This window comes from Cucumis melo, chromosome 11 (assembly GCF_025177605.1).
Source record: "Cucumis melo cultivar AY chromosome 11, USDA_Cmelo_AY_1.0, whole genome shotgun sequence".
NCBI lineage: Eukaryota > Viridiplantae > Streptophyta > Magnoliopsida > Cucurbitales > Cucurbitaceae > Cucumis > Cucumis melo.
This window is the reverse complement of record NC_066867.1, coordinates 1,417,647-1,435,191: the sequence shown is the minus strand read 5'-3', so window position 1 is coordinate 1,435,191 and position 17,545 is coordinate 1,417,647. Positions and strand designations below refer to the sequence as shown.

The 17,545-nt window shown below is 34.5% G+C and overlaps 3 protein-coding genes and 1 non-coding gene across 8 annotated transcripts; 3 read left to right on the top strand and 1 right to left on the bottom strand.

Moving 5' to 3' along the window:
• Positions 1-150: 150 nt before the first annotated feature.
• On the top strand, positions 151-3,841 carry LOC103497447 (phosphoglycerate mutase-like protein 4). The gene is made up of 7 exons (XM_008459640.3): positions 151-399; positions 508-586; positions 1,414-1,464; positions 1,570-1,680; positions 1,999-2,130; positions 3,096-3,171; positions 3,342-3,841. Exons 1-7 carry the CDS (start codon positions 200-202, stop codon positions 3,566-3,568), a joined length of 876 nt encoding a protein of 291 aa, XP_008457862.1. The 5' UTR covers positions 151-199; the 3' UTR covers positions 3,569-3,841.
• A 624-nt stretch (positions 3,842-4,465) lies between these two features.
• TRNAW-CCA (transfer RNA tryptophan (anticodon CCA)) lies at positions 4,466-4,537 on the top strand. Its single transcript has one exon. It is a non-coding gene; the product is annotated as a tRNA-Trp (tRNA).
• Positions 4,538-7,687: 3,150 nt separating this feature from the next.
• Positions 7,688-12,371, top strand: LOC103497449 (CDPK-related kinase 5). Its single transcript, XM_008459645.3, has 11 exons — positions 7,688-8,602; positions 9,301-9,431; positions 9,551-9,592; positions 9,704-9,812; positions 10,206-10,284; positions 10,371-10,667; positions 10,741-10,853; positions 10,954-11,061; positions 11,151-11,213; positions 11,291-11,458; positions 11,726-12,371. The coding sequence occupies exons 1-11, from the start codon at positions 7,985-7,987 to the stop codon at positions 11,864-11,866; spliced, it is 1,869 nt and encodes a 622-aa protein (XP_008457867.2). The 5' UTR covers positions 7,688-7,984; the 3' UTR covers positions 11,867-12,371.
• Positions 12,372-13,345: 974 nt separating this feature from the next.
• On the bottom strand, positions 13,346-17,204 carry LOC103497448 (zinc finger CCCH domain-containing protein 62-like). 5 transcript variants are annotated; one of them, XM_051079373.1, is made up of 9 exons: positions 16,810-17,204; positions 16,493-16,610; positions 15,085-15,146; positions 14,940-14,991; positions 14,746-14,851; positions 14,433-14,531; positions 13,937-14,054; positions 13,738-13,835; positions 13,346-13,662 (listed from the first exon to the last, which is right to left on the bottom strand). In XM_051079373.1, exons 1-9 carry the CDS (start codon positions 17,174-17,176, stop codon positions 13,654-13,656), a joined length of 1,029 nt encoding a protein of 342 aa, XP_050935330.1. In that variant the 5' UTR covers positions 17,177-17,204; the 3' UTR covers positions 13,346-13,653. The 5 variants fall into 5 exon arrangements, with proteins under 5 accessions (XP_050935330.1, XP_050935329.1, XP_050935328.1 ...); XM_051079372.1 differs by having other exon boundaries at positions 13,346-13,657; XM_051079371.1 differs by having other exon boundaries at positions 13,346-13,835; positions 16,810-17,201.
• Between the last annotated feature and the right edge of the window lie 341 nt (positions 17,205-17,545).

Genomic DNA, 17,545 nt, shown 5'->3' with positions numbered 1-17,545 from the left:
AGATTAAAAACTTTTTATAACGATTTTTATTTTCTTTAGCTAAATTCTAAAAATAAAAACATTATTATAAAAAAAATATAAAGATAGGTTTATAGAGTTAAAAATGAAAATAAAAATCAAATAATTAGCAAAGAAGATTGAGATTAGAAAGAATAAGTAAAAGAGAAGACAAATTGTGAATGGGCCTCTCTTCCTCCTCATGAGCGCCGTGGGCTTCTTCAATCTTCTTACAACTCCGGCGCCCATTTCTGCTTCCAATCCTCCGTTGCGATTCCTCATTTCTCAGCGTCTAAAATCAACTTCATCTAACTGCAACATCTCGGATGCTTTCATTTTTACTACCCTCCAGACTCCATCACTCAGAACCGCAATCTCTTCCATGGCGGACTTCGATTATAGGTTCGATCATCGTGCCTATTCTTCTGTTTTCACCTCAAACTTTTCAATTCTTTTTCTGAGTCTTATAGATTGTCTTAAATTTTATCGCTTGGTGATGTTGATATGCAGCTTTGTGAACCCAGCTGTTGCTGAAATTATTGTTGTAAGGCACGGTGAAACAGCTTGGAATGCCGATGGGAGAATTCAGGTTCTGCGTCATTTGCAAACCTATAAAATTTCCTTTAAATGAGTTTAATTTCTTAATTAGTTCATTAATTAATAACGGACGATCAAGTAGGGATGATGATGTATTGAAGCTTCTGTTATGAGGAACAATTTATCGGGTACAATGGCCTCCAAAGTTTTGGTTTTTCTTTTTTGTGTGGTTTAAAAACCTACAATGGCTGGGTGCAATAAGCTGGGAGGGGGTCGTTTCACAGGACTTATAGAAGGGGGGGATCCTGTCAAGATTTAGCAGCTCGTTAATAGGGAATGTGAGCAGCAAAGATGAGGACAACAATAGAGTCAATCATGACGAGAAATTGGGGGAGTTTAGTTTGAAATCACGGTGGAGCTTTCTCTAGTGAGTGGTGAGTTGTCAAGCGCCATGGCAAGGATAAAATGTTTAAACAAGTTATGGAATTAGCACAGTATTTGAGTGTCAAAGTGGAATTCAATATTAATTAGGAAGGAAATGACTTTACAAAGATTTAAACTCATGACCTCTTGCTTTGATGTCATGTTCAATCATATCAACCCAAAAGCCTAAGCTTATAGGTTTTTGGTAACTTTGATTTTACATCAAAACTCTAACTATAGTATGTATCTTTGACAAAAGATTAGAGGTTTCGAATCTTCACCTCCAAACCATAAACTAAGATCCTTATAAAATTTTTGTTGAATCGAATTCACCTATTATAACTTTTGTCACGCTTGTTATCTTGAATGTAAACTGTGCTTCTGATCATTTTCTCACTTCAATTTCGGAAAACACTTCTTTTCCTATCCGTCATCTGAATTTTATGTTTTAAACAGGGACACCTGGACGTTGAATTAAATGAAGCTGGGCGACAGCAAGCTGTTGCAGTGAGTTAGAACTATCTTATTCTCAACGTGTAACATAAAGGCTGTAGAACTATATATGCATATGCATAAAGTGGTAGTTTGAACTCTTCATTTCTTGGTTTGCAGGTTGCTAATCGGCTGGCCAAGGAGCCTCCACTCTCTGCTGTCTACTCTTCTGACTTAAAAAGAGCTCTTGAAACAGCACAGATAATTGCCACCACTTGTGGTAATCTTGAGGTATGACTTCTATCCAGCCATTTATTAAGTCACGACTCTGCACTCAATTTTTCTGCTCTTTGTTCTCTTTTTTCTTTTCTTCTCTTCCCTTCTCACCTATTAGTAATTGGATATAGCGGCACTCACTTCCTAACAGAAAACAGTTGGTGGTCACTAACACTATGTCCTGAAATCAATGAAATAGCTTTGGAAATTTTTGGGCTTTGAGTCTTCTTCTTAAGTTTTACCCCAGTATACTCATTAATTGGTAATAAGTGAAATTTGACTACTTATTTTTTATTTATTATTATTGGAAATTTACTTGGAGATCACTTTTAGGTTATTACAGATCCTGACTTGAGGGAAAGAAATTTAGGAGATCTTCAGGGTCTTGTGTACCGTGAAGCAGTCCTAACAAACCCTGAAGCTTCTGAGGCTTTGAGGTCTCACAGGTCAGACCAAACAATTCCGGTAAGTAATATTATTTTATGCATTCATCAATAGTAGGTATCTAGAAATCACTGGAGCTATAAACAGGTTATTCATTAAATAAATTACTTTTGGAGATAAAGAACATTATCGAAAGTCTACTCGTAGTAGCACATAAATAATTTTGCTAATAACTGGATTTATCTTTTTGTCTCCAAATTTATCCAGTATGCATACTTTGAAAAAGTATTTAGTTGTGAGTTGCTTTTCTTTTCTTCTAATTTTAGCAGGTTAAAGTACCAGAATTTGACCGCTTATGTTATGATGCGGAGCTAAATTATTTGTACAGGATAACCAAATTCTTTTTGTTACCTTTTTATGTATAGTACCCCTCATGTATAAAAATTCCAGAAATGAGAAACAAAAGTTTCATGGAGAAAATTAAATGAATGCGCTAGGACATAGAAAATGAAAAGCCAACCAAAGGAGTCCAAACTACTACAAGAGTTGAGGCCAAATAGATTAGTACAGAACATGTTAGTAACCGAGTTCCTCAAAAAGGTGTTATATTAATGACCTCTCAAACCTCTCTAAAAAGTCTATTGTCTCTATAGACTTTTGACCCTGGACTGGGGACCGCCATGGATCGGACCTTTTACAGACCCTCAATCTCCCATACCTCTATTACGTGGCTAATGAGGAAATTGACAATACTAGAAAATATGTTCAAGGCTCGTCTCTACACATGGAACACTACAAATAAATCTGTGGAACTCCCAACTTTTGCTTCCAAAATGATTTGTGATGGCAATGTTAGATGGATGTTTAAGTTGATAACTATCGTCCATTACTGGAGCCTTTCTATGCAGCTGAGTATAAAATTAGATCAATAGTGGAGAGATTAGACCGTTAGTAAATGTCTTTAAGATTTTGCATCTACAATATTCTGGTTCTGGCACATAGGATATTTACTGGAATTATTTACTTTACTATTGCTCCTAATGCAGGGTGGTGGAGAAAGCCTTGACCAACTTTATCAGCGTTGCACATCGTCATTGCAAAAGATTGGAAATAAGCATAGAGGTAATCACTCCCGTGGCTGAACATATTACCTCTCGACTAAGAAAAAAATAATCAAGTATAGGAATAAGGAGGACAAACAAGTTGATTCAAGTTCAAGTTCTCTTTGCAGTTGGAAAGTGCTCAATTTGAGGCTGAGCTTCTTTACTAATATTTGCCCGTTTAAAGCACAGGGCAACGAGTAGTTGTGGTCTCTCATGGTGGTACGATCCGAGCGCTGTGGAAACGAGCTCATCCTCACAGGCATGGAGGTGGAGGAAAGATACTGAATACATCCGTGAATGTATTTCACTTGTCTGATGGAGATAAATGGAAGATAAAAACATGGGGTGATGTTAGCCATCTTGACCAGACAGATTATCTGCAATCTGGATTTGGAGGAGATAAAAATTCTGGTTAGGTAGACACGGTTCCACGTTACATTATATTGTGTCATGTCGGTGTCATTTGATTCAAGCACAGGCAAGTGAGAAATCATTTGGCTAGTTTGAGCATTAACATGCTCAGTCCTAGAGAGTTCATGCAAGCCTGCCATTATCATACCATATTCCGACCAAAATTAATTATGTTACATTATTTTTTTTATTGTAATAACTTCTAAAATGTGGAGAAAATTCAGACTAATCTCATATTAAGGAAGAAAAATAGTTACATACAAGTTTGACTTTGAGAAGGGCGTATTACTATGCAGAACAGATCGCGAACGTTTTAATTTGTTCTTTCTTTTGCTAGCATATTTAAAGTTTTGAACTCTAATTATGAACAACTTGTGAATAATTTACCTCCTTGTTGTAATTAAATCCTTGGACACAACTTGTTTTAGTGTATAAGAGTTTGCTCTTGGACTAATGAATTAATTTTTTATCATTCCAACTTATAACAAGTGCTTTATAAAGTCTTATTATACTTAACAAATGAATAATTAAGGATTGATTTCACTTCAAGAAAATTTGACACCTCATATTTTTTTGAGTAATTTTATCTTATTACATCATTGACGAAGTTTGCATATTTATTGAGAAATTTTATCTTCTGTTTTGTACGTTCTATAACTTCAAATATATACTTTCTAACTTCTTCTTCAACATATTAAGTCTAAATTAAAATATCAAAGTGTAATGTTGATATACCTAATAACACTTTAAAGTGGACTTTTGAAGCTCAATGGGATCTGGAATGGCCCATTATGAGTCACATTGACTTAGATATGGGATCCATGAATAGTTCATGAATCAAGAACGAAGAGAAGAGTCAAAGTACAAATGCAGTATTACTTACAAGCCTACTTTGCAACATAGGATCCATGGCGCAATGGTAGCGCGTCTGACTCCAGATCAGAAGGTTGCGTGTTCGATTCACGTTGGGTTCAATAAATAACTTAACTTTTGTCTAGAGTGATGGATGAAATTTAAAATTTTTGGTCCAAATTTATACAACTTTGAGAAATTCATGATGAAAAAATGTATTTCTCAGAAAAAAAAAAAAAATCAAAAGTATAAAAAGAAAATGATAAAATAGAAACATTAGTGTTAGAGAAAATGATGTGTGTGGCATACAATGACACACTGAAAAAAGGGCAGTTGGCAGCATACACAATGATCCAACACCAGATTTTATTGTACCATTAGGGCCACTTGCCCATACACCCAAAATTTAAATTAAATTATATTAAATAAAAAACTATGATGATTTTTTTCCCAACTAAGATTAAAATCCTTATAAAAAGAAAAACATAAATTGTGACAAATTTGAATTTCTAACGATTTAGTTAAATAATAAAAATATGAGTTACATTTTTGACAACAAAATCAAGAGATATGGGAATAAAAGTTAGTGTTTTAACTAAAAGAAAAGAAATTGGAGTAATTTTTGTATAGATAAAAATAAATATATAAAATGATATATAGTGGGGAGCTAAATAATGAAGATGGTGGCTAAGTGGAAATAAGTATGGTGAGCTCTGCCAAAAGCTTTATAGTTTGATTTTTGTTTCTTTTTCTTTTTCTTTTCTTCTTAAAGGAACCATTTGGTTTTATTATTATTACTCTTACTATCATTATTATTCTTACCACTAACCAAACTTTTCTCTTACATAAACTCTCTATACATATAATCTAATCTAACGTAAGCATGACCTATATGTATTGTTCATGAAGTTTTTTCTATATATAGAAAATTTCGGATTCTATTAGCCTAAAGTATCGTTCAACCAGGACCCTTCTCAATACCAAACCAGTTTTGTAAACTCGTACTTTGGCCATCTATTAAGTAGAGTCCTTCTAATGAACCTTGATTATGTAAAAACTATTCACTATATGAAGAATATGTGGTTTCAAACTATTCTTAAAGGTCAAAACGTGGAGGGTTTTGTTCTTGACATACAACCTTAACCTTTCGAGTTTCTTACTAAAGTTGATGGAGAAATTACTTTTGCCTTTATTATCAATTTTGTGTATAAAGAGTGGAACACTATTAAATAAGCTTTATTGCAATGATCACTGGAGTTATCTCTGACACACATATAAGACCAACCAAGATATTTGAGTATGTTAGCTATATAAAAGAAACTTTTGAAAACCTAAAACTAGCAACTAATTAAATCCTAATGAATTTAATGATCTAATGGTATAAAAATATATTCAAACTTGGATATTGAATATTTATAGATTTTGTTTCTTTCATTAAAATAAGAGGAGAATGCATTGATATCTTCTTCGATCTACACTACTTTCATTTCTCTATGCTACGAAATCAACAATTAAGCAATATATAGAAAAACATAAAGATGAACATACAGATATACATGGTTCACTAAAAGTGTTTTAACTACATCCACGGACAAAGGGAGGACAAATATTATTAGAGAGAGTAATATAATACGACGTCACTTGGTTATAAATTTTATATATGCATTTCTCTTAACTCCACAATCAGAATCATAAATAACTACATGTGCACAATTATTACAAAAACTACTGGGTTGTTTGTAGTGCCACGTAACGAATTCAAGTCATTCCAATACTCTACTTTCCATTTCCAATGAGTAAACGTGTAGCTTAAAAAATCAAACAAACTAGTATGCACATGCTTCCAAATATAGTGATGAAAACTCTTTATCCAAAAAAGAAAGGAAAAAAAAAAAGTCAACAAAGTTGTTTTACTTGTTTGAACCCATCCATTAGACCATAGATTCTCCATTCATTATTTTTTCCCCTTTTCTTTTTTAGTTCAAAATTAGAAAACACCATAACATTAATTAATTCAATATAAAAGTATACCTATTAAGCATATACTATAATATGTAACCTTTCTTTTTTTAAAGATACTCAGATACACCTCATCTAAAATAATGAATTTCATGTGGATTATTAGGTTCTGGGTCCCATTCAAGAATAAAAGATGAAAAGAAAATTGTTTCCAAAGCATGACTTCAATTCTTCACACTTTGACAAAAAAAAAAGTGTATAAACAAATAACAATTCTATTTACTATATATATATATAGATAAGTTGTACTTTTAATTAACCTTGGAAGCTCTATTTGATTTTAATTTTTGTTTGAATTTTATAAATATAAATTCTAGGAGACCTTTTTAGGAGGTAGAAATTCTGGATATCAAAGTTCAAATAAGAATAAGAATAAGGCTTTCACTCGACAACAATGATAAATTTGTATAAATAATAATAAAAAAAAAGACCTAAAAATTGATCTGGTGCATTGGTGCTTGTCATGCACATCTCAATATCTAAGGTAGAAAGTGAAAGAATGTATGTGATGTAGGATTTGCGAGTGAGAATTGACTTATCCCTCCCTAAATTGTAACGATGTATCAATAGGAATTCTTGATTTAGGTTATCCTTCATAGGGTTTTAGAGTTTCCTTAAATCATGGCTAGACCGATCTTTGGTTGGTTGGAGTTGAGTAGGTTTCTCCTATGCCCTTTTTGAACTTAGGCAAAATGCTTCAAGCCATATCCCACTAGGTAGTTTATTAGCCTCGACCTCAACTTTAGTCGAGATCAAACATGTTGGTTTGGGTCGAGACTCTAGTAAATGCTCTTTCTAAGCTTACTTTAACTCGAACTTTGTTACTTTCTTAGCTATGTGGCAGATGTCAATAATAGACAAAACCACCCCTATTTGTTTATTGTAAATGATTTTATTAAGGAAAAAATCCAAATTAAGTATTTAAAATAATAGCAAATGGAATTAAAAAAAAAAGGGTAAACTCTGTCTTCGGTCCTTTTCAAAAAAAAAGATAAAAAAAAAGCAAAAAATAAAAATAAAAATAAATGTTTTTTTCCCTTAAAAAATGAAAAAAATCAGAAATGAATGCCACGTGGATGAAATGTGGCAAGCTTATTAGACCTATCACTGGCCCCCACGTAATGAAATGAATTCTACGTCAGATATTGTGGTAATAAGTTTTTTAAAATTTATAATTTTGTGGTACAAAATGAATAATAAAAATAATATTAAATTGGACACCGAAAAGTGAACTCAACGTCGCTTCCTTTTTATCATTTTGTGTGGATCACTCTGTTTGTCTGAGTCTTAAGAACACTTCCAATCATCAGAGACAAATCAAGATTCCGGTTGGTGGGTTTTTTTTTTTTTTTTTCTTTTTTTAAAAACATTTCCTTTGAAAGTTCTTGAGGAGGTTTGTTATTGTTTCTAAAGAATCCTGTTCAAATATCCATTCTTTGTTTTTTGGAGATAATGCTTTGATTCAGTACTACGGGGGACTTTTTGAATTTCAATTTTCTTGTTTCCTTTGATTCTTCTTCTTTCTGTTTGTTTTCTCGGGGAGGTGTCAAATGGGTCTTTGCAACTCTAAACCCTCCCCAAATTCTGATCTGTTTGCTGAGAAATCTGGTTCAAGAACCCCCAATGAAGGGTCTAATTCGACACAACCAAACTCTGTTACCGCCATGGGAGGAGCTTCTCCTTTACCGCCGAGTTCTGAAAATGGTAGAGATGGGAGGAAGACGGGGAATAGGAGGAGCGAGATTCATGAGATGGATAATGTGAAGAAATCTCCGTTTTTTCCGTTTTACAGTCCTAGCCCTGCTCATTACCTGTTTTCTAAGAAGTCTCCGGCGAGATCTCCGGCGAATGCTAGTGCTAATTCGACTCCAAAGCGGTTTTTTAGGAAGCCATTTCCGCCTCCGTCGCCAGCGAAGCACATTCGTGCAGTTTTGGCCAGGCGGCATGGCTCGGTGAAGCCAAATGAGGTGTCGATTCCGGAGGGGAGTGAAGCTGAAGGGGTTACTGGTTTGGATAAGAATTTTGGGTTTTCGAAGCATCTTGGGAGTAAATATGAGCTTGGAGAAGAGGTTGGGAGGGGGCATTTTGGCTATACTTGTGCGGCGAAGTTTAAGAAGGGTGAACTTAAAGGCCAACAAGTAGCTGTTAAAATCATTCCCAAGTCCAAGGTGTTTGATCTTTTTCTTCTTCACTATAGATTTGTGCTCTGTAATCATCTTAGATTTTGTGAAAATGTTGCTTCCTTTCCTCTCAAAATGAGGAAACTGGTTTTATGTTTGGATCAATTGCTTGTTTATCTCTTTGTTCTTGAGATGGTGGTGAGGGATTATGCTAACTTTTCTTTTTCAGATTCCAGCTTGGAGCATTCTTCACCTTGAGCTTAAATCTAGCTGCCTTAAGAGCTTGTTAACATGGTTTATAAAAACTGGCTTATGCTTATGCGTCTTCTGGCTTTCCTTTTATGCTTCAAATATTCTGCTAGTAACCATGTCCATTTCATATATGTATTGTTTTGATAAATTATGTTAACGTACTGAGTAGTTCCATTTTTCTTGGGGTCGTTATTTTAGTTGATTCTGTGGCATCCGGCCTCTCTTTTATGAATTTATGAACTCAAGTGCAGACGCATCTATTCTTTTCTTGTAGTGAGTGTGTCCTAAAGTTGAGAGGAAAAAATAAAATGATGTTTTTTCTTACTTGAAGTGCTTTGGCATGAGATTCTAGCTTCTGAAATGCTCACATAAGTCTTGAACCTTTGCCCGGATTTAAACAAGTAGTCTTTTACGTTTTGCTTTTCAGATTGCAGTATGTGCCATACTGAAGTTATCGTTGATCCTAATTGTTTGACTTGTATTTTTCCTGGTAGATGACTACTGCCATTGCCATTGAAGATGTCAGACGGGAAGTGAAGATATTAAAGTCATTGAGTGGTCACAAGAATCTTGTAAATTTCTATGATGCATATGAGGATCATGACAACGTCTATATAGTAATGGAGTTAGTTTCTTCGCTATCATATTCCTCTGATTGTTGTCGAAATTTCTTTCATTACTTTAAGGTTTGGATGAAGCTAAATCATGCCTTACTCGGGTTTCAATGGGTTAATGCATTTTCAGGTTGTGTGAAGGAGGAGAGCTCTTAGACAGAATTCTAGCAAGGTACTCTTAGTCTTACTCGGGTTTCAAGTGCTATAACGCAAAGCATTTTTGGTTGGACCATAAAGCTTTCATTAATTTACTGATGATCTCTCGAATTTTCTTTCACATTAGGGGTGGTAAATATACAGAGGAGGATGCAAGGGCTGTAATGACGCAAATATTATATGTTGTAGCTTTTTGCCACCTTCAGGGCGTGGTTCATCGGGATCTCAAACCTGAGGTGCGTTATACAGAACACTGTGTGTGTTGTAAACGAAGAATTTCAATATTTCATTTTTATTCTGCAAATGAAGAAAAATAAAAGAAAATATCGTTTTGATTCTCCTAGACTTTGTAGGCAAATGGAATCTCATTTATTTTCTCAGATTTAAGGGATAATCATATATATTCATCTTTAACTTTCACTATATATAGTGAATAAGCTTAATAATGGATGTTTGGTGTACTGGAATTGAATTTGGGTTATTTTATCAGTTTGTCTTAAGTTGCAATTTTATTTTATTTTGAGAAACAGTGGTTTCAATTCTAATTCAACGCATAGTTTCATATGTGACTTCCTTGTTCATTTCTACTTCATGAATTCATGGCTAAGCACACTTTATTGGTGGATCAGAATTTCCTTTTCACTTCGAAGGACGAAAATTCGCCATTGAAGGCAATAGATTTTGGATTGTCGGATTTTGCGAAACCAGGTTTTCCTTTTATTTAGTTACAATATAATTAATTTAGCAACTCCAAGGATTGAAAAGTAGTTTATGTCCTTTAATTCCATTGGCAGATGAAAGGCTCAATGACATTGTTGGTAGTGCTTATTATGTAGCTCCTGAAGTGCTCCATAGATCTTACAGTACTGAGGCAGATGTCTGGAGTATAGGTGTAATTGCATATATTCTTCTATGTGGAAGTCGTCCATTTTGGGCTCGATCAGAGTCCGGCATCTTTAAAGCTGTCCTTAAAGCTGATCCCATCTTTGATGAGCCACCATGGCCTTCTCTATCTTCTGAGGCAAAAGATTTTGTTAAGCGCTTGTTAGTTAAGGATCCGAGAAAAAGGATGTCTGCTGCTCAAGCCCTGAGTACGTGCTTCATAATTGTAGAAAAATATCTTTGTTTTCATAATTTCCTCTCTTATTTATCTTTTCTACACAGGTCATCCATGGATTAAAAATTCTATGGATGTAAAAGCTCCTCTTGATATACTAATATTCAAACTCATGAAGATTTATATGCGGTCATCATATCTTCGAAAAGCTGCTTTGAGGGTTTGTTTTCTTTACTCTTAGGATTTCATGCATATCCGTCTGCTGTTTTCCCATTATTTTGCTAACTTAATATTTCTTTTTTCTTTTGGCAATGTGGTAGGCTGTGTCGAGAACGTTAACTATAGATGAGTTATTCTATTTGAAGATGCAATTTTCGCTCTTGGAGCCAAGCAAAAATGGCACCATAAACATAGAAAACATCAAAGAGGTCTATATCCTTTTCTTTTTCTTTTTTCTTGTCTTTCTTCACCATGATTTTCCGTTGGTTATGTTGATTTCTCTTTTACTTCTGGTCAGGCTTTGATGAAAAACATAACGAATGGAATGAAGGAATCAAGGATACCTGATTTATTGACTTCGGTATTGTGTTCAACTCTATTCCTTGAGTCTATATCCTTCAAGCTCGTGTTGCTTATGCTTTGCTTTTTGTGCAACAGCTTAGTGCATTGCAATATAGGAGAATGGATTTTGAGGAGTTTTGTGCTGCTGCGGTAAGTATCCATCAACTTGAAGCTCTTGATAGGTGGGAGCAACATGCGCGTTATGCTTATGATCTGTTTGAGAAGGACGGAAACAGACCTATTGTTATCGAGGAACTGGCATCGGTATGTTTGATTTGCTTGTGTGATGAAACAGAAATAGTTAAATCTGTCGTAGAAATGCTCCATAGTTCAAGTTTACAGTTTCCTTAGTGTTTTATAAATGGTTTCAAACACGTGGTTATAGAAATCTTGAAAATTTTTCACTATTGAGATTTACGTAGAATTGGTAGACAACTTGTTCTGTAGTTTTACCAATCCAATTGGAACAGGCATTGGTGTCTTTGAAGTTTGATATTGTGAACTATAATCTCTGTATTGCGAACATTTCAGGAACTTGGCCTCAGCCCTTCTGTGCCTGTTCATGCTGTTCTTCATGACTGGATTAGACATACCGACGGAAAATTGAGCTTCCTAGGGTTTGTCAAACTGTTACACGGACCTTCTAGTCGAACTCTGGCAAAACCATCATAATGTCTATGACTCAAATGTTTGAAAAATCATCAAGAGTATTGGTTGCTCTATCAATATTCCATCAGCTATATAGTGGTGAGATCCCAGTTGTAATATGATTTAGGGTAATTTTCCCACCTCTTGAGTGTGGTAATTGAATCAAATGGCCGAGTCGAGAAATACTTCGATTTCCATTTGGCCCTGAGCTTGTGGATACTCACGACAGGGTTGACGATCCGACCTCTCATTGGTATGTGAAGTGAAAATGTAGGAGTTGGAGTTCTTTCTCACTGTATTTGTATAGGTTTGAGTCAAAAAGTGTGTGTTCACTTGCAAGTGACGATACTCCTCAAAGGTTTTCAGAGGATGGCACTTGCATTTCCAGACATTTAACTTCTGGATTGTAATTGTGAGCTCTTCTTCCATTCCACTCAATAGTATGAATAGTGTCTTGATCTATAACAATACCTTCTCTCTCTCTGTTCCCATTTACTTCTAATAACATTCATTTTAACATTTAAATTAATTCGATTATACTCAAGTCTCTAGGTAGATACTTGACTTAACAACCATACTGGAATAGGATTTGCTTTATAAGATTATGCAACTGTCTTTGAGTTCTAAGGTAGATAATTGAACTACTTTTACTAGAAAATATAACGTTTATTCTCTCACCCCTCTTGAATGTATTGTCTGTCTGTCGTCTTCTTTTGTGAATTTCTCCTTTGAGTTTTACCATTTTCTTTGGTCTTTCTTTCTCCATTGTCGGAAAGTGTTTGCTTTTGGTCTTTGCACTTATAGGATCAAAAGTGATTTGTTTTGTGGATAGGGTGCAGATTGAGTTGAAACAAGAAGTAGAAGCCATTCAAGTCAAATCAAAGATGACAAAGTAATGTGATTCTTGTTAAAAGATTGTAATGGCAAATCCTGGGCTATGTTCCTAGATGGGTCATTTCACTAATAGGGTCAAGTTGTATTGTTCAATATTGAAATATAATCAACCAAATTTGTCAAATCAACTTCAATTTGATAGCTGATGAGTTCAAAAATTAACTTCTCACCAGACATTAGTGACCTCTTCTCAAGATTTGAATCAAAAAATTGCCGGTTGGTTGGAATTTGATTTTGTTTTCATTACTTCAACTAGTTTCATAGAATATTTTTTTAGATTGTATTAATTAAAGTAGTAAAGTCAAAGTTATAGTTTTTCTTTTGTTATGACAGTTAGGGTGGGGGATTTTTCAACGAGACCACGAAAACAAGAGATCTCAAAAGCTAAGTGAATGCCTTCGTAAAAGACTGAGAAGTGGTCAGTCAACTTTTTAGTGAACCCATGTTTTCATTTGATTTGGACCAAGGTTTGGCTATTTATTCAAAGGGACAGCATTGACCCCTCTTTTATAGCTTCAAAAGAGTCCCATTGGCCATTTTTAAAAAGTTCCATTCTCTTTTTAATTTTGGAGTAATTGGTCAAAGATTGTTCTAGTGACTCGAAACCCATAATCCCAAATTGGTCAGGGATTGTACCATTGGTCAGAGAAAGGTTGATGACATTTACAAACTTTTCTACTATTGTAATCATGCTGATTTGAACACAGCTTGAACTCGAATACTAATGTTTCTAGTGGATATTAGGTTTGAATTCTATTTTCCTCATCTGTAACATAATATTCTAAAAGAATTGATCATTGATGAATGTCAACCATCCCCTTCTTTACCCCATATTGTTATTCCATTTGCTCTTCTCTCTTTTACCATTTCATTTAGCCCGTGTCACGTGTGGAACGTGGAGGTAACCAGGACCGTCCCTATCTTCTCTTCACATAACAAGGACGTTAGAATGAACTTCAAATTCAAAATCTAATAGGGGGATATGTTGAATGTCTACGTACAGCATTGTTATTGTCCCTTGATGGCATCCTTTGGCGCTTCTCTTTACTCTTAAGAGGCTGTCTTGCAAGATGAACATGTCCTTGATTCTTTGCACATCCTGATAAATGCAATGGAAATATATGGTAATATTCAATCTTTTACTTGATCGCAGTAAGCTCCTTTGCTGTTTTTATGGCGAGTAGAGGCGAGAATTGATACCTTTGGTTTGAATAATTTTTCTTTTCTTTTTCTGCATTGCTCGTAAATCCCGAGCAGCCGCGCCTCTTCTGTGCTTCTCGGCAAGAACTTGAACTCTTTCAGCTTCATCATTCCAAAGCTAAAGAAAACAGAGAAGAAAATGCAAAAATAATGAATAAAACTCTACATTATACGTCACGCGGTTCCATTTATCGTCAATTGGAAAGAAGACGTAAAGGTACAAACTTTTACAATTATATTTTGTAGAACTTTAGCTCTGACATAAATTTGGAAATGGGGCAGGTCTTGAAGTTAACCCACTTCTTGAAAATGTAAGACACAATGAACATTCTTTTGTTAGTAAATTCATATTTACATGCATGCAGCCACGCACTTCACCAATAATGACTGAGTTAAAAATACCAATGTGATTTAAATTTTCATCCACAGGACAAACCTCGATAGCACAGATGCTTTTGAATGTAAATTAAATATATTTATGTAGAGGAGTAGTTACCCGTCTGAAAGTCCTTAGTTTATAGAGATTTCGACCCTTAACAAGCAGAGGATAAAGGGGAGGTAATTTCCTAACTCCCCTGATCCACAAAACTTCAACCTAGCATATTAAAGTCACAAGTGTTGAAAACATGAGTCCCAAATGGAAAGATATATAAGCCAAAGAACATAGAAAAGAAAGAACTTACTGACTGCTACATAATCATTGCAGTGAATATTAGATGCAAACAAATTGACTTTAAACTGCATAAACAATTTGCATCACAGTATGGAGATTGGAGAAAACGATTACTTGAGCAGAAAAGCAGCCTTACAGTAAAAGTATGCTGCTGTTTGCTTGCACCATAGCTCTCCTTTACTACCCTCCCTGCTACAGTTCTCTTCCCTATGAGCCCTCCATGCCTAGTTACTTTATCAAACCTATTAAGAAGTAAACTACAAGAATTAGAAGTATAGTCCAAAATATATAGCCCAAGAATAGTGGTGGAAGAGTGGCTTGTTTGGGTACTTTGCATAAACTTTCTGAGTGAACAGAACAGTATCCCCCCTACAAACATCACCTACATTGATGTTTTAGTTGAATAATTAGAGCCACTAAAAGAGATCAAATATTAAAAAAATAGAAATACTATGACAAATGAACAAGCAATCACCAGTACAATTGACAACGAAGGATGACCTTGGATATTGAACTTCACCATTTCCATCTTTCAACCTGAGATGGAGGGGCGAATAAGCAAATATGTTTTGTCAATAGTAGTTGTACCTGATAATAATTGTATAATTAACTCTTTGTGAAGGATTGAATGGGTGGTATATGATTCTTCCGGACTCCCCACTCTTTTTGCTTAATAAGTTCGATACAATGGTGCAACTTTGCAGAAACCCAAAAAGAATACAACAGAAGAGAATTCATAGGATAGAGATGGATTATCAAGAATTTTCTCAGCAACAGATGGAAATGCGGTATTGGGTCAAAAAAAATGAGGTTGCTGCCTTCTGGTTTGATATGCTTCAACACAGAACACTTGGAAAATAAAAACTCCAAAAACCAGGAAAAAGAAGAAAAGAATCCTTAAATGGATTTGAAAATTCTCCAGATACCATTCGTCTAAAAGTATTCAACTTTCGATCTATGCAAGTCCAAGGAACATAATGGACACTCGACATTTAGGGTATGTTTAAAATACATTTCAAGTGTTCAATTTAAAAGATAAGTCAATTTGAAAAAAATTGAAGTTTTTAGTGACCACTCAAAATAGCTTTAAAAGTATATTTCAAACAATTTTCATCAAAAAGAATTTAAATAAAAATGAGTTCTTTGAGGAACACTTTTTTCTCAAGTTAATCCAAACAAACTCTTACTAAAATACACACCGGTCATTTCACTACATATCATGATATGATCCAATGCTGAGCTCCATCTGATTGGTAGGTAGTGTGCTTCAGTGAAGGGGAGTTGATTTAGATAAGAGGTATACATATAGATAACAATTTGAGGGGAGACTCAACAGTCCTATGTGCGACATAATATTGTTGGGAATCCAACTAAAGTCTTACATCGGCTAAACAAAAGAAAGATCATGAGATACAAGTGAGGGTTTATATCATACCAATGTAGAGAATGTAGAGGTAAATCATCCCTAACAAGTGGTATCATAATAAATCCTCATTCAACCGAAAATCTTAAGCTTATGAGTTACATTATATGTAATTATATCAACAACTCTTACTCAACAATCACCTCACTTGTAAGCTTGGAAATTTATAAAAGGTCCAACAACTAGAATTAACATTAATTGCAGAGGAAATAATGATATCTCGTGTTAATTTTAGAGAATTTTTTTCTCTAATAATCCAAGAATGGGTGAATACAATACAAGAGAAATTAAAAGTAAAGAAATTCAAAGATAAAAGAATTAATAGAAACACAACTATAATCGAAACAAATATACAAAACCTACATAGATGAGTTCATAGCAGTTTCCTACATGAACAAATACTAACAATGGCAATGATTTCTGTATCTTTCTTGAGCTTCAAGATCAAAAATTCGCGTACCTCCAATGTTCCTTGACTCTTTGAATACATACGGCTTTAGTCCCCGCTATTCTCAGCCTATTCTCCCGTAAATAAGCTTTGCAATCATTAAGTGTTAACGAATCCAAATTTTTGTTCTCTGCAAAGGAAGATGTTACAAATTTGATAAATTCATTGCTCTTCTTCTAACAGATCAAATCAAATGTCTGTCCACTTCTTAACCTTTAGTACAAATCATCGTTTTCATTCTTTCAATCGACGTTTCAAACTTCGGCTCAAATTTCAACATAATGGCGAGTGAGTGACCAAAGGAAAAAGAAGAAACGATCTGAAATTACCTTTAAGGAAGCGGATGACTCGCTTGGATAGAACACCTTCATCGCAACCATTGTCACTCTCTTCATCATCAAACTCTTCTCCCGATTCCCCTTCGTCATCGTCCTCTTCCGAATTCACATCGCCATCGTCTTCGTCATGGAACTCCTCTTCCGAATCCCCTACGCCATCGTCTTCATCATCATACTCCACCGATTCCTCTTCGTCGTCGCCACAGAAAATGTCGTCGTCCGACGACGACGAGATACAAATGACTGTCCGTTTGCTACCCCTTTTAGACATTTCCTTGCGAAGTAGACGTAATTTGGTAAAACTAATGAAATATTTTATCACAATCCAAACATCATCCAAATTTCTACCTTTACTCATCTCAATCGTAAACCTACCTGATCCGACAATATTTAAATCCACAAAAACTTACAAGAAATAAATTCTTCAATAATATTTAGATTTAAAAAAATCTTACGACGTTTAAGTTTTTTGAACGAAAAAAATACGTAGTTCAAATATTTGCTTCCTCATCCATATTTTTATGGGTCGAATAAAGTTGATTGAACACCTATATTATGTTAATACTTATTACATATAAAATGTGAATAACTTACCCAAATCTTTGCTTCCTACTTTCCAAACTATAACTAATAATAGTTGTTATATATCATATAAACTAATGTACATTTAATTCTTAGTTTCCATAACTTTTAAAATTTTTTTGGAGGTATCTTTTATAATTCAGCT